Below are 16472 nucleotides of genomic sequence, written 5' to 3' on the forward strand. Positions count from 1 at the left end.
CTCCCGCCTCGGTCATAACAGGAGTTAAGATCCAGATCTGAGATAGAGACCATACGGACAAGGCAACACTCACAACCCTTGGCAGCACAGTGGTTAGCACTGCAGCTTCACAGCTCCAGCGACCCGGGTTCGGTTCTGGGTCCTGCCTGTGCAGAGTTTGCAAGTTCTCCCTGTGACTGCGTGCGTTTCCTCCCACAGCCAAAGACTTGCAGGTTGATAGGTAAATTGGCCATTGTAGATTGCCCCTAGTGTAGGTAGGTGGTAGGAGAATGGTGGGGATGTGGTAGGGAATATGGGATTAATGTAGGATTAGTATAAATGGGTGGTTGATGGTCAGCACAGACTTGGTGGGCCGAAGGGCCTGTTTCAGTGCTGTATCACTATGACTCTATAATACGCTGCCTCGACCACTTCCCTCCTTTATCTCGCCCACCAGGCCAAATTTCCTGTGAGGATCTACCCCTGCCCTGGACCTGAACTCACACCAGTCTCCAGTTTCACTCCTATCTCCCCATTTGCCCTCTGAGCTCAGCTTCTCCATGAGACCCATCTCCCACTCATTCAACCCTAATGACTTGGATATTGATCTGGATGGTAGTATATAGGGGGTTCGGACTGGAGGACAGCACAGTGAGGCTCCCCAGCGGTCAGCATTAGGACCGGGGCTTTTCTTGATCCATATTAATGAGCTAGACCTGGGTGTACAGGGCACGATTTCAAAATTTGTAGATGCCACAAAACTTAAAAGTGTGGAGAACTATAAAGAGGATAGTGATAGGCTTCAAGAGGACACAGGCTGGTGGAATGGGCAGACACATGGCAGATAAAATTTAATGCAAAGAAAAAAGTGTGAAGTGATATATTTGGGAGGAAGAATGAAGAGAGGCAATATAAAATAAAGGATACAATTCTCAGGGGAGTACAGAAGCAGAGGAGCCTGAGGATATATGTGCACAAATCGTTGAAGGAAGTAGGGCAGGTTGAGAAAGTTGTTAATATGACATACGGATCCTGGCTTTATAAATAGAGGCAGAGTACAAAAGCAAGGAAGTTATGGTGAAACACTGGTTCAGTCTCAAGTGAAATATTGTGTCCAATTTTCGGCATCACATTTTAGGAAGGATGTGAAAAGGCATTGGAGAGAGTGCAGAAAAGATTACTAGAATGGTTCTGGGGATGAGAGACTTCAGTTGCGTGGTTAGATTGGCGAAGCTTTAAAGAGAAAGCAGAGAGGAGATTTGATAGATTTGTTCAAAATCATGAGTCATCTGGTCAGAGTAGACAGGGAGAAACTATTCCCACTGGCAAAAGGGTCGAGACCCAGAGTACACTGATTTAAGCTGAATAACAAAGGAACCAAAGGCGAAGTGAGGAAAAACTTTTTTATGCAGTGAGTGGTTATTTCCTGGAATGTGCTTCCTGAGAGTGTGATGGAGGCAAATTCATTTGTGGCTTTCAAAAGGGAATTGGATAGTTATGTGAAGAGAAAAAAAATTTGCAGGGTTAAGGGGAAATGGTGGGGGAGTGGGACTAGTTGAATTACTCTTCCAGAGAGGCAGCATGGACATGTTGGGCTGAATGGCCTCCTACTGTGCTGTAACCATTCTATGATATTGGAATAGAGGAAAGATTCAAAATTTGGTGGTGATACCAACCTTGGACACATGGCAAGCAGTCAGGATGATACATACCGACTGCAATAGAACATAGATAGGCTAGCACAAAGGACAGACAAGTGGAAGATGGAATTTAATGCAGAGAAGTGTGAGGTGATGCATTTTAGCAGAAGGGAGAGGGAGAGAGGGAGCAAGACAGACAATATAGACTAAATGACTCAGTTGTAAAGAGTGTACAAGGACCAAAGGATCTGGGGGTTCATGCGCATAGATCTTTGAAGGTGGCAGGACATATTGAGAGAGTAATTAACAAAGCCTTGGCCTTTATAAATATCGAGTATAAAAGCGGAGAAGTTATGCTGAACCTTTATAAAGCTCTGGTTAGGCCACAACTAGAGTACTGCATCCAGTTCTGGTCACCACCACACTTCAGGAAGGATGAGAGGGTGCAGAAGAGATTTACCAGAATGGTTCCAGGGATGAGAGATTTTAGCTACAAGGTTAGGTTGGAGAAGCTGGGGTTATTCTCCATGGAGCAAAGGAGATTTATGGGATATCAGATGGAGTACAAGATTATGATAGATTTAGATAGGGTAGACAAAGAGAAGCTGTTCCTATTAGCTGATGGTACAAGGACTAGCGGACACAGACTCAAGTTTTGGGTAAGATGTAGCGAGGATGTGAGGAAGAACTTTTTTTTTTTTTTTACGCAGAGTAGTAATGACCTGGAACACTCTGCCTATGAGGGTGGTGGTAGCGGAAGTGATCAATGATTTCAAAAAGAAACTGGGTGGGTGCTCAGGGAAATAAACTTGCAGGACTACAAGGCAATATGAACATACGAATTAAGAGGAGTAGGCCACTTGGCCCTGCGAGCCTGTTCCGCCATTCAGTAAGCTCGTGGCGGAACTGATTACTCCACATTTTCACCTACCCCTAATAACCTTTCACCCCCTTGCTCATCAAGAATCTATCCACCTCTGCCTTAAAAATATTCAAAGACTCTGCTCCCACCGTCTTTTGAGGAAGAGAATTCCAAAGACTCACGACACTCAGAAAATATTTCTCCTCATCTCTGTCTTAAATGGGCCACCCCTTATTTTTAAACAGTGACCCCTAGTTCTAGATTCTCCCACAAGGGGAAACATCCTTTCCAAATCCACCCTGTCAAGACTCCTCAGGATCTTAGATGTTTCAATCAAGTCGCCAGTTACTCTTCTAAATTCCAGCGGATGCAAGCTTGGTCTGTCCAATCTTTCCTCGTAAGACAGCCCGTCCATTCCAGGTATTGTCTAGTAAACCTTCTCTGTACTGCCTCCAACGCATTTACATCCTTCCTTAAATAAGGAGACCAGTACTGTACACAGTACTCCAGATGTGGTTTCACCAATGCCCTGTATGGCTGAAGCATTACCACCCTACTTTTGTATTCAATTCCCCTCGTGATAAATGATAACATTCTATCAGCTTTCCTAATTACGTGTTGTACCTGCAGACTAAACTTTTGCAATTCATGCACTAGGACACCCAGATCCCTCTGCATCTCAGAGCTCTGCAACCTCTCACCATTTAGATAATATGCAATGATACGGACAGGGTTGCTCTGGAGAGCTGGCATGGACTCAATGGGCCTAACAGCCTCCTTCTGTGCTATTCGGATTCTGTGACATTTTGTGTGGTCATGAAAAGTAAACACCTAAGCTCAGAGGCAGCAGTGTGTACCATCCACAAGATGCACTGCAGCAATTCACCAAGGCTCTTTCGATAGCACCTTCCAAACTCGTGACTTCTTCCGCCTAGAAGGACAAGGGCAGCAGACCTGTGGGAACATCACCATCTGCAAGTTCCCCTCCAAGCTACACATCATCCTGACTTGGAAATATATTGCTGTATCAAAATCCTGGAACTCCCTTCCTAACAGCACTGTGGGTGTACCTATACCCCAATATCTTAAGGACTGCAGTAGTTCAAGAAGGCAGCTCACCACCACCTTCTCAAGGGCAAATTGGGATGGGCAACAAATGCTGGCCTTGCCAGCAATGTTCACATCCCATGAAACGAATAAAAAAAAAAGTATTTAAAACCAAAATACTAAGACACTAATGCAACTACACGCAAGAGGAGTACACATGCTTTTAAAAAAAACTGAAGCAAGTACTTTTCAATTTTCCACATTCCACCTCATTATTTACTCCAAAGGTGACAAAATTTTCCACAGTATTTTGTTGAACATATTGGGAAATTCCACCCACTCAACAAGTGCTCCTCACAGGAATCAGAGGTGGCATTAGTGTAACTTAGGTACATAGGCGACTAACAAGCAATTCAGCAGAAGGTAGAAAGTCTCACGGTTTGAGACAGGTGGATTCTACAGGGTGCGATCAGGCCAAAATTGTAGCTGAAGGAGATAAGCTTGCTGAGAAATGAACAATTTCAGCTGATGCAGCGTTTAGAAGCACTGGACACATAGAACTACAATTGTTGACAGCCATCAGCAAACTAAAAATTAACTGCTTTGATAACACAATTCTTTATAGAATTCAACACATTTGGCAAAGCTCCAACCTTATGGAACCAACAGACAACATAACTGCTTAACCTCCTTTAAAATATATATCCTGTTGTCATTAGCATCACCACCATGATAAAGTACACAGGTTTTTGCTAGTTTGATGTTTTATAAATAGGACAGCCTTGCAAAATCCAAAACTTACTGGAGTATTAAGTCGTATGTCCAGACCATCACCGAGTTTATTAATGACAGCAGAATAACCCGATGTGAAGAGCGAATGATCACCTGCAAACTGGGCAAAAAACTCATTGTGGTCCCAGGAACGAGCAGATACCTACAACAAAAACCATACGTCAATTACAATCAGAAAAAAATACATTTGTATCGCTGACATTTTTTAAACAATTAGACAATTATATACAGACATATCTTTGCCTCTTAATAAGAGGAAGTAGCAATAACATAGCTTTGTAATCATACTGCTACAAGATAATGTATAAGTTACCATAACAGGCTGGGAAAAAGTGTAAAGGGCAAGGTGTGTGAATAATTCCTAAAATGGGTACACAAGAACTTTATTAATCCATATATTTCTAGTCCAATGAGGAAGGACACAGTGTTGTATCTAGTTCTGGGGAATGAAGTAGGCAAGTGGCATGTGTTTCAGTGAAAAAACATCAGGGTACTAATGATTATATAGAGTCAGAGTTATACAGCACAGAAACAGGTCCTTCAGCTCACCGTGCCCACGCTGGCCATCAAGCACCTATCTATTCTAATCCCATTTTCCAGCACTTGGCCCATAGCCTTGTATGCTATGGCATTTCAAGTGCTCATCTAAATACTTCTTAAATGTTGTGAGGGTTCCTGCCTCTACCAGCCCTTCAGGCAGTGTGTTCCAGATTCCAACCACCCTCTGGGTGAAATTTTTTTTTCTCAAATCCCCTCTAAACCACCTGCCCCTTACCTTAAATCTATGCCCCCGGGTTATTGACACCTCCGCTAGGGGAAAAAGTTTCTTCCCATCAACCCTATCTATACCCCTCATAATTTTGTATACCTCAATCAGGTCCCCTCTCAGCCTTCTCTTCTCTAAGGATAAAGTAGTTACAGAATGAGACAAAGAAAGATTAATGGTGAAAATAAAGAACTGGAAGACAGCAAATTTCAGCGATTTGAGAAGGGTGCATTGGAAGCAAAAATTGGCCAAGAAAACATTAAACGAGCAATGGCAAGCCTTCAAAGGCAAGACAGTTCAGCAACAAACCAAGCATATTCCCATAAGAAAAAATAATAGGGCATTCAAAGCTCCCTGGATGACAAAGGAAACAGAGGTTTAAAATAAAACAGAAAAAAGGTTTAGGATAAATGCTGGGTACGGATTACAGTAGAAAACCAGTTAAACAGAATTGAGGGGAGACTGTGAAAGGATACAAGGATAAGAGATAGGAGAAGAATAGATTAGAGGGTAACACAAAAATCTTTTACACACATATAAAAATGTAAAAGACAAAGAAAAAAATCTTGGAGGTAAAGGGCATGACTGAGGCACTGAATGAGTGCTTTGAATCTGCTTCACAAAGGAGGATAATTTAATGTTGCAATAGAGGAGTGGTAAAGATATTGTGTAGGTCAAAGAGAGATAGAAAGGAAATGCTAATTAAGTTGACATCATCCAAAGTTAACAGATCACCGAGCCCAGATGGGATAGCAGAAGCTCTGACCACAATTATTCAATTCTCTTTGGATATGGGAGCGGTGCCAGAGAAGTTGAGGATTGCAAATGTTACACCCCTCTTCAAAAAAGGGAGAAATAAACCTGGTAGCTACAGACTAGTCAGTTTAATGTTAGTGAAGAGAAAACTACAAAAGAGCATAGTCAAGGATAAAATTAATTCTCATTTGGAGAAGCATAAAGGACACCCAGCATAGACTTGTTTAAAGGAAAATTTGGTCAAGCATCATTTAACAGACTTATACAGAACTAGAAGCACAATATTAAAGTTATGGTGGTAACTTGGGTATGTAATTAGCTAAGGGATAGTAGATAAGGAGTAGTGGTAAACCTTTTTTTTTGACTGGAGAACAGTATGCAGTGGGGCTTCCCAGGGATCAACAACTCAGACCATTGTTTTTCTTGTGACATATAAATGACCTGGAGTTGGGTTTCAGGAATACAATTTTGAAGTTTGAGGATAATACAAAACTTGGCCACATAGTAAATAGTCAGGAGGATAGTAGCAGACTTCAGGAAGACAGATTGCTGAAATGGGAAGAGACATGGTAGAAGTAATTTAATGCAGATAAGTGCGAAGTAACGTACTTTGGAAGGAACAACAGAGAGGAAATATATAAATGGGTACTATTTTCAGGGGTGGGGGCAAGATCAGAGGAATCTGGTGTTGCATATTCACAAACCTTTGAAGGTGCCAGGGCAAGTTGATAAGGTGGTTAGGAAAGCATACAGGGGACTGAATACAAAAACAAAGACGTCATGCTAAATCTTTATAAATCACTGTTAGGCCTTAGTTGGCGTACTGGAGTAGTGTACACAATTTTGGACACCACACTTCAGGAAGGATGTCAAGGCCTTGGAGAGAATGCAGAGGTTGACCAGGATGATACCAGGGTCGAGTGACTTCAGTTATGTGGAGATTGAAGCTGAGATTGTTCTCCTTAGAGCAGAGAAGGTTAAAAAGAGAATTAATTGAGGAATTCAAAAATAATGAGGGGTTTTGAGAGGGTAAATAGGGAGAAACAGTTTCCTCTGGCAAGGGAGTCACTAGCTAGAGGTCATAGATTTAAAACAATGGGCAAAAGAACTAGAAGGGAAACAAGGAGAAATTATTTCACATTGTTCCATCATATTCCAGAATATTCATTCACTTGCGAACAAAGCCCTTGCAATCCATGAGTTAATTGTGGATGATTGCATCAACATCAAGGTCTTGGCGGAAACCTGGCTGAGGGGTAATGACACCTTCCCCGTAAATGAAGCCTCCCCACCTAGCTATACCTTTCACCACTTGTTGTGCTCAGACTATCGTGGTGTTGATGTGACTCTTATAACCAAATCTCACCTTGGTTTGTCCCCTTACTCCTCTGAGGATCTCTCCTTGTTCCACCACTCTCACTTCATTTAAAATCCTGGTTCTCAAGCACCTGCCCAAGTACCAATTTTCTTAACGAGTTATCTTCACTACTTTCCTCCCTCAGCCTCTACACCGAGCCACTTCTCATACTAGGTAATTTCAAACGCCATCTAAATTCATCATGGTCTCTCTCCTGAGTTCACTGCCTTCCTATTATGACCTTAATCTCACCATCCGTGTAAACTCCCCAATCCATACACATGGCCAACTGAGATGGTAATCAAGCGGGTGGCCTCGCGACTCATGTAGTCTCAATCACAGATAAGACCATCTCTGATCAACTCCTTGCATCACTCACTCTCTACCCACATCCTGATTCCTCCTCCAAACCCTGCTTTCTTCTGTATCCACCCCTGGAAAAACCTCCCCCCCACTTCGCTAATGACTGCACTCTCAAATTCCCAACTGTCTAGCCTTTGAACCACTATTCACCATGATATTTCTGCAGCCACCAGTCTGCTCAAACACACCCTCACTTACATCTTCGATGCTCGAGCCCCCATTAAAAGCATTACCCTCCCTCTCTCTCACCCTGGCCATTCCCCCATTATGGCCCTCAACTCCGCTCCCTCAAGTACAAGGGATGCAGAGTAGACGGATATGGCGAACAACTGATTTAGCCATTGACTGCCAGATCTGGCTGGACCACAAAATACCATCAGGCTCTGCTCTCGTCTGCGAAAACTACTCAGTATTCCAAAATCGTCCTGGAATGCAAAGATAGCCCTCTGCTTTTTTTACTCTACTGCAAGCCACCTTCTTTAACCCTTCTCCCATGTCCGCTCCGCCCTCATTAACATTAAGTGCGAGAAGTTCATGGATTTCTTTGTCACCAACATTAAGACCATCTGGTCAGCTGCCTCGGCCACATCCCTCCCTTACCTAGCCCACCAGGTCGAACTTCCTCTAAGGGCCCCCCCACCACTCCCACCCTAGCCCTGAATTATATCTAGTTTCTCCCCCATCTTCCGCCATGCCCTCTCTGAGCTCATCTTGTCCATGAGACCCACTTCCTGGTCTCTTGACCATATTCCCACTCAGAGAGACAGAGAGGAGCGGAGCCAGAGAAGCAGCAGGACTGGAGGTATAAAAAAGCTCGTCAAAACCTGCGTGGGAGAGAGACAGAGAGGAGCGGAGCCTGAACAGCCCAAGGAGCCGGGGAAAAAAAATCAAAAAGTGATATCAGAGTGACGTCACATTGAACAGTGAGAGCAGGGAAACGGAAAGCAGTTGGGGTCAGTATTCAGTTAAGTATTTAATTTAATTGAATCAACATAGAGTAAGACTTGATTGATAAAGACTAAAGCGGATTAAAAAAAACTATAGACCAGTCGGAAATTTAAATAACAAATTAAAATCTAATTCTATAAAATAGAGATGCAGGACCAGGCGATGTGTTGTACCTGCATAATGTGGGAGCTGATGGACCCCATTGTGGTTCCTGGTGAACACATCTGTAGCAAGTGTTGGCTGCTCGTGGAACTCCAGCTCAGAGTTGATGAGCTGGAGTCTGAGCTTTGGACACTACGACACATCAGGGAGGGGAAGAGTTACCTGGACACTGTGTTTCAGGAGACAGTCACACCCTTTAGATTAACTACCTTGAATTCGGCCAGTGGTCAGGGACAGGAGGGTGTGACTATGAGTGAGGCAGGTAGAGGGATCCAGGAGGTAGTGCTGCAGGAGCCTCAGCCATTGTCCTTATCCAACAAGGTTCGAGATTCTTGCTCCCTGTGTGGACGAGAGCAAGGACTGCAAGGAGGATGAGCAAACTCTCCACAGCACTGTGGTACAGGGAGCCTTTCAAGGGTGGGGGGGGGGGGGGGGGTGTGGGGAGAAAAGAGAAATGTAGTCGTAATCGGGGATAGTATAGTTAGGGGCATAGACACTGTTCTCTGTGGCCAGGATAGAGAGTCCCGAAGGCTCTGTTGCCTACCTGGTGCCAGGGTTCGGGATATCTCATCTGAGCTGCAAAGGAACTTGGAGCAGGAGGGGAAAGATCCAGTTGTCATGGTCCACATAGGTACCAACGATATAGGCAGAATGAGGACAGAGATTCTGCTGAGGGAATATGAGCAGTTAGGGGCTAAATTAAAAAGCAGAACCAAAAAGGTAATAATCTCCAGATTACTACCTGAGCCACGAGCAAATTGGCAAAGGGTCAATAAGATTAAAGAGGTAAATGTGTGGCTCAAAGGCTGGTGTGGGAGAAATGGGTTTGAATTTGTGGGACAATGGTACCAGTACTGGGGAAGAAGGGAGCTGTTCTGATGGGATGGGCTCCACCTGAATCATGCTGGGACCATAGTCCTGGCTTTGTGAGTGAAGGAAGGGGTCAGTGCTGTAGTGAGAAAGGACTTAGGCACTGGAGATCAAGACACAGAATCAGTCTGGGTAGCAATAAGAAATAGCAACGGAAAGACATCACTGGTGGAAGTAATCTATAGGTCCCCAAACAGTAATTCCGCAGTGGGGCACAGTATAAACCCAGGAAATACTGGGGGCTTGTAAGAAAGGTATGCATATAGACTAGATTAGTCAAATTGCCAAGGGTAGCCTCGAGGGAGAGTTCATTGAATGTATTAGAGATTGTTTTTTGGAGCAGTATGTTGTGGAACCAACCAGGGAGCAGGCTATTCTAGATTTGGTGTTGTGTAATGAGGTGGGATTAATAAATGATCTCATAGTTAAGGATCCTCTAGGGAAAAGTGATCATGGCATGCTAGAATTTCAAATTCAGTTTGAGGGCGAGAAGCTGGAGTTAAACAAAGGTAATTATATAGGCATGAGGACAGATTTGGCCCTAGTGGACTGGGCAGGAAGACGACAAGGTAGGACAGTTGACTAGCAGTGGCAGATGGTTAAGGAGATATTCAATTTATCCCAACTAAAATATACTCCGGAGAGGACGAAAAATTATAAGAGGGGGAAAAAACATCCATGGCTAAGCAAGGAAGTTAAGGATAACAAAGACAAAAACTAAGGCATACCATATTGCAAAGGCCAGTGGCAGGCTGGAAGATTGGGAAACTTTTAAAGATCAAGAAAGGTTTACTAAAAAAGTAATAAAAAGGGCAAAGGTAAATTATGAAAGAAAACTAGCGCAAAATATAAAAACGGATAGCAAAAGCTTCTATAAGTATATAAAAGGGAAGAAAGTAGCTTAAGTGAATGTTGGCCCTTTGGAGGATGAGACTGGGGAGTTAATAGAAGGGAACACAGAAACGGCAGAGACACTAAATCAGTATTTTGCCTCAGTTTTCATGGTGGAGGACACTAGTACCATCCCAATAGTAACAGGTAATGCAGAGGTTATAGAAAGGGAGGAACTTAGAACAATCATCATCCCTAGGGAAAAAGTACTGAGCAAACTATTGGGGTTGAAGGCAGACAAGTCCCCAGGGCCTGATGGCCTACATCCTAGGGTCTTAAAGGAAGTGGCAGTGGAGACAGTGGATCCATTGGTTATAATATTCCTAAATTCTCTGGATACAGGAAAGGTTCCAGTGGATTGGAAAAAAGCTAATGTAACGCCCTTATTCAAAAAGGGAGGGAGGCAGAAAGTAGGAAGCAATAGACCAGTTAGTTTAACATCTGCCGTTGGGAAATTGTTAGAATCCATTATTAAGGAAGTAATAACAGGACATTTAGAAAGTCAAAACGCAATGCATCACAGTCAGCATGGTTTTATGAACGATAAATTGTGTTTGACTAATTTGCTAGAGTTCTTCGAAGCTGAAACAAGCAAAGTGGATATTAGGGATCCTGTAAATGTAGTTTATCTGGACTTCCAGAAGACATTTGAGAAGGTGCCACACAAAAGGTTAATACACAAGGTAAGTTCGCATGGGGTTAGGGGCAATTTATTAGCTTGGATAGAGGATTGGCTAACCAACAGAAAACAGAGAGTCGGGATAAATGGGTCTTTTTCTGGTTGGCAAGATGTAACTAGTGGGGTGCCACAGGGCTCGATCCTCGGGCCCCAACTATTTACAATCTATATTCATGACTTGGATGCAGGGATAGAAGGTACTATAGCCAAATTTGCAGATGATACTAAAATAGGTGGGACAGTAAGTTGCAATAAAGAAATAAGAAATCTACAAATGGATATGGATAGATTAGATAAATGGGCCAAAATTTGGCAGATGGATTTTAACGTGGCTAAGTGTGAGGTTATCCATTTTGGTTAGAAGAATAGAAAGGCAAATTATCTAAATGGAGAGCAACTTCAGAGTGCTTTGGTGCAGAGAGATCTGGGTGTCCTCGTGCATGAATCGCAGAAAACTAGTTTGCAGGTACAGCAGGTGATAAGGAAGGCAAATGGAATTATGGCATTTATTGCTAAAGGAATAGAATATAAAAGTAGGGAAGTGTTGCTGCAACTGTACAAGGCATTAGTGAGACCGCACCTGAAGTATTGTGTACAGTTTTGGTCCCCTTACTTGAGAAAGGATGTAGTTGTATTGGAGGCAGTTCAGAAGAGATTCACTAGATTGAATCCAGAGATGGGGGGGGGCTTGTCTTATGAAGTGAGATTGAGCAGTATAGGCCTTTACTCTCTGGAGTTTAGAAGAATGAGAGGAGATCTAATTGAGGTGTAGCTGATGATTAAGGGGATTGACAAAGTAGACACAGAGAGGATGTTTCCTCTTGTGGGGCAATCTAGAACGAGAGGTCATAGTTTTAAATCTGCTACCCCTTATCCTAAAACTGAGATGAGGAGAAATTACTTCTCTCAAAGGGTCGTGAATCTGTGGAATTCACTACCCCAGAGTGCGGTGGATGCCGGGACACTGGGTACATTTAAGGAGGAGATAGACAGATTTTTAATTAAAAATGGGTTGAAGGGTTATGGAGAACCGGCAGGAAAATGGAGTTGAGGCCTAGATGAGATCAGCCATAAATAAAAACAGAAATGCTGGAAATACTCAGCAGGTCTGACAGCATCTGTAGAGACAGACGCAGAGTTAACGTTTCAGGACAGTGAACCTTCTTCAGAACTCTGAACTTCTTCAGTTCCGAAGAAGGGTCACTGACCTGAAACATTAACTCTGCTTCTCTCTCCACAGATGTTGCCAGACCTGCTGAGTATTTCCAGCATTTCTTATTTCAGATTTCCAGCATCTGCGGTATTTTGCTTTCATTATGTGATCAACCATGATCGTATTGAACGGCGGAGCAGGCTCGAGGGGCTGAATTGCCTATTCCTGCTCCGAGTTCTTATGTTCCAACTACTGACCATCCAACTTTCCTTCCTGGATTCCATTTTAGCTGACATTGTTAACAGTGTTCTCTCCTCAGCTTTTGTCCCTCGCTCCTTCAAATCTGCCATCACCTCCCTCCTCAAAAAACCAACCCCTGACCTCTCCATCCTTGCAAACTACTGCCCCATCTTCAAACTCCCTTTGCTCTCCTAAGTCCTTGAATGTGTTATTGCCTCCCAAATTAGTAGCCATCTTTCCTGCAACTCCATGGCTGAATCCCCCCCAATCAGATTTCTGCCCCTGCCATAGTACCAAAATGGCTTTTATCAAAGTCACAAATAACATCCTATGTGACTGTGACAAAGGTAAACTATTCCTCCTCATCCTTCTCAACCTGTCTGCAGCCTTTGATGCAGTTGACCGCACCATCCTCCTCCAATGCCTCTCCAATGATGTCCAGCTTGGTGGAACTGCACTTTCCTAGTTCCATTCTTATCTCTCTAATCGTAGTTAGAGAATTGCCATCAATGGCTTCTTTTACTATCCCACACAGTTACTTCTGGTATACCCCCTCACAGATCTATCCATAGCCACCTATTTCCCAACTGCATGCTGCCCCAGGCAATAATATCCAAAAACACATCAGTTTGCACAGATATGCTGATGAAACCCAGCTTTACCTCACCACCACCTCTCTCAACTATCAAGACTGCTTATCTGATATCCAGTACTCGATGAGCAGAAATTTCCTCCAATTAAATATTGGGAAGACTGACACCATTGTCCTTGGTCCCCACCACAAACTTTGCTCCCTCGCCACTGACTCCATCCATGTCCCTGACAATTGTCTGAGGTTGAACCAGACTGCCTGCAACCTCGGTGTCATATTTGATGCCGATATGTGCTTTCAGCTACATATCCATGCAATCATGCAGAGCGCCTCGTTCCAACGCAATAACATCGCCTGACGTTGGCCCACTTCAGTTCATCTGCTGGTGAAACCCTCATCCATGCCTGTATCATCTCCAGGAATGACTAGTGTAATGCACTCCTTCTATCGTGTGTAACCGTGAGATCAGCCGAACACACACGCACGCACGCGCGCACGCACACAGTTGTTGGAATACTCTACCAAGGGTGGTCAAAGCACATTCCACAGGAACTTTAAAAAGGCAATTGGGCATGTCCTAATTTGCAGGGATATAGGAAAAAGCTGGAAAGTGGGACGAATTGGACAGCTCTTACAAAGAGTTGGCACAGGTAGAACAGCTTGAATGGCCTCTTTCTGTGCCTAAAGATTCTAAGATTCCATTATTCCAAGTTGGCCTTTTGCCACCATCTTTCTGCATCTTAGCTTGACTTTTAAATATATTGTACTTGCTACTTCTGGTGTGATTTGATGGTCATAATGGAGAAAATGCTGTAAAATTGAGAAAAAAATATATGTGGACCAATAGAATCTCTATTTATTTCTACATTGTAATAAGGAACAGAGTATAGGATGTTTCATAATTTCATTGTTTTTATGCCAACTGTAACCACCTTTTACTCTATAGACAGGTCTGACTGAAACCAAATAGTAGATATGAGTTTCATGGTTTGGGGTTCAGAATGGTGAAAAGAATAATTTTGCATGCACTCATGTTGGGAGGCAGGTGCTGCACTGAGGAAAGCAAGATTACTCATATGTAAGGAATTGATAAATTTATCAAATATTTAAAAAAAAAACAAGATAAATGGCAGCCAAGGCAATTTGGGTAGAAGCGTGCAACACCAAAGGGAAGAAAGTTAATAACTGAATTACTGCAGTCTTGTTAAAAAAGGAGAAAAATATTGATACCTACTCAAACATGCAAGCAAGTGCACGAAATAAAGGAGTGTATTGATCATATCCAATTTCAGTTAATGAGAACTGAAACAGAATGGGGGGCAAGGTCAGGTAAATTAACAGAATTGGCTCAGAATTACGTCCTATCCAGGCATGAGGAAGAGAAACAAGAAACACAAATTGTTGATCTAGCATGCAGCATTCAACTGCAGCTGGCAAAGGATTTAGAGGCTGGAATAGGGCGAGGACCCTGAATTAGATGATTTGAATTGGAGACTAGTAATATGAAAAACAACAACTTGTATTTATATAGTGCCCCTCATGGTCTCAGGGTGCCTCAAATCGCCTTAAAGCCAATCAAGTACTTTTTGAGGTATTGTCACTGCCTTAAGGGATAAATGTTGGACACGACACCAGGGAGAACTTCCCTGCTCTTCTTTGAAATAGTGCCGTGGAATCTTTTACATCTACCTGAGAAGGCAGAATGGGCAATGGTTTAACATCTCATCTGAAAGATGGAATTTCTGACAGTGAAGCACCCACTGGAGTGTCAGCCTGGATTATTGTGCTCAAGTCTCTGGAGTGGGAATTGAAACCACAACCTATCTGATTCTGAAATGAGAGTGCTACCCACTGAGCCACAACAGTCACCAAAATGCAGACCTATGGCCGGCAGTGCCTAGAAATTTGATCCCAGACCAGTAATATAAATAAAGGTATTTCTGCAGCATGTCAAAATTTTCAAACAACATCAAATTGTATAGCATGGCAACATTTTCTCAGAAAAAAAGATTTCACACAAAGCTGGACAAATTATTTAGATATGTGCATTCATTTATATTTTCTACCTTTATAGTTAGATGCCCTGTATCTAAGCAGCGTCTCTAGTACAACACAAACCAATGGCGTTACATTTGTATGTCAAATAAAATTGTAGTCACTCAAATAACCACTAACACAAAGCTAAGAAAAGTTACAAAGCAACAGTACTACTTTCATATGACAGGAAAGCTTATAATGGGATCTCTAGTTTGGCTATCCAATGATCTCCTAAGATGATGTGTGGAGAAATGAGGTACCTCCTGCAATAGATCTTAGTGGGCAGATTGATGTGATGTGTTCCATGAGCTGAGACTCAAGGCCACAATGCATTTCAGATTGTCCCTCATTTTCCACTTATGGAGCAGGTGGCCACATTATCCAGAGCCTGTGTGGATTTGGTTGAGCACTGTCCACTGTCTTTGCAGTAGGTCAAAGCCAGGGATCTCTGCTAGTGATGAGATATTTTTTTTTATAATGCTGCATGCGTCCCATGATTCCGCCCATCTGGATAGTGGGTTGTCATAGACTGCTCAATTTTCTGCAAGTCCTTTGAGTGATTACATTTCCTTACTCGTTCGAGTTAGAGTTCCTCAAGCTGTTCAGTTGCAACTCTTAGCTGCAGGTGACACTGTTCTCAAAAGCTCCATTTACCAAACAATAAAAAATTGGACCTCTTGCTCAACCTGAGAATCTGCCACCTCTACTTTTGACCACTATCTTTCTTCGACCTGCTCAGTGAGCCAGTGCCTTCTGCCTACTCCCAGCCTGCCTCCAGACAACCTTTGCCATCTCCCCATTCCAAATTCGCCCCAAGAAACACCACGATCTGGGAACTGGCTTCAAGTTCTTCAAAAAGCATGTTCTATACTTGTACTAATAAAGTTAGCTTAAGAACTTTTAAAAGCAAACATAAAAGATGGTTCCTGGGTCACAGTTAATAACCTGAAATACCACCTTTCTAGAACCAGAGACAAACTGTCTCTTGCAGCTTTCCCAGCAGGATGGCAGGTCTTGTTTATTTGAACCATGCAGCATGCTTATATTGTATTTATTGAGATAAAGTCTGAAGACATGAAGTGCTAAATGTTTAAAGAAAAGACAACACTCTGCACAGTGCTGGCCAACTGGTATTTCAAAGTTTCTGGGATGCAGGGTAGGACTGAAGAAAGCTTACAGGCTCCATTTTGCTCCGACCTCCCTTCTCCAAAATACTGTAAGATTCCAGCCTTGTTGAACACCAACAAATCCCAGGTACCCTGTTATAGTCGTTTACACCCCCCTCCCATGCTCTTAGTTCTCCTTCCTGACTGCTCTCAATGAGCATACCCCTCCCAG

The 16472-nt window shown here is 43.0% G+C and overlaps 1 protein-coding gene across 1 annotated transcript in view; it reads right to left on the minus strand.

The window, feature by feature from the left end:
* Positions 1 to 16472, minus strand: part of LOC137383825 (lysine-specific histone demethylase 2) — a 207112-nt gene that overhangs the window by 103449 nt on the left and 87191 nt on the right. Inside the window, 1 exon segment of the mRNA XM_068057097.1 lies at positions 4331 to 4462. Coding sequence (XP_067913198.1) covers positions 4331 to 4462 — 132 coding nt within the window.

This window comes from Heterodontus francisci, chromosome 2 (assembly GCF_036365525.1).
Source record: "Heterodontus francisci isolate sHetFra1 chromosome 2, sHetFra1.hap1, whole genome shotgun sequence".
Classification (NCBI taxonomy): domain Eukaryota; kingdom Metazoa; phylum Chordata; class Chondrichthyes; order Heterodontiformes; family Heterodontidae; genus Heterodontus; species Heterodontus francisci.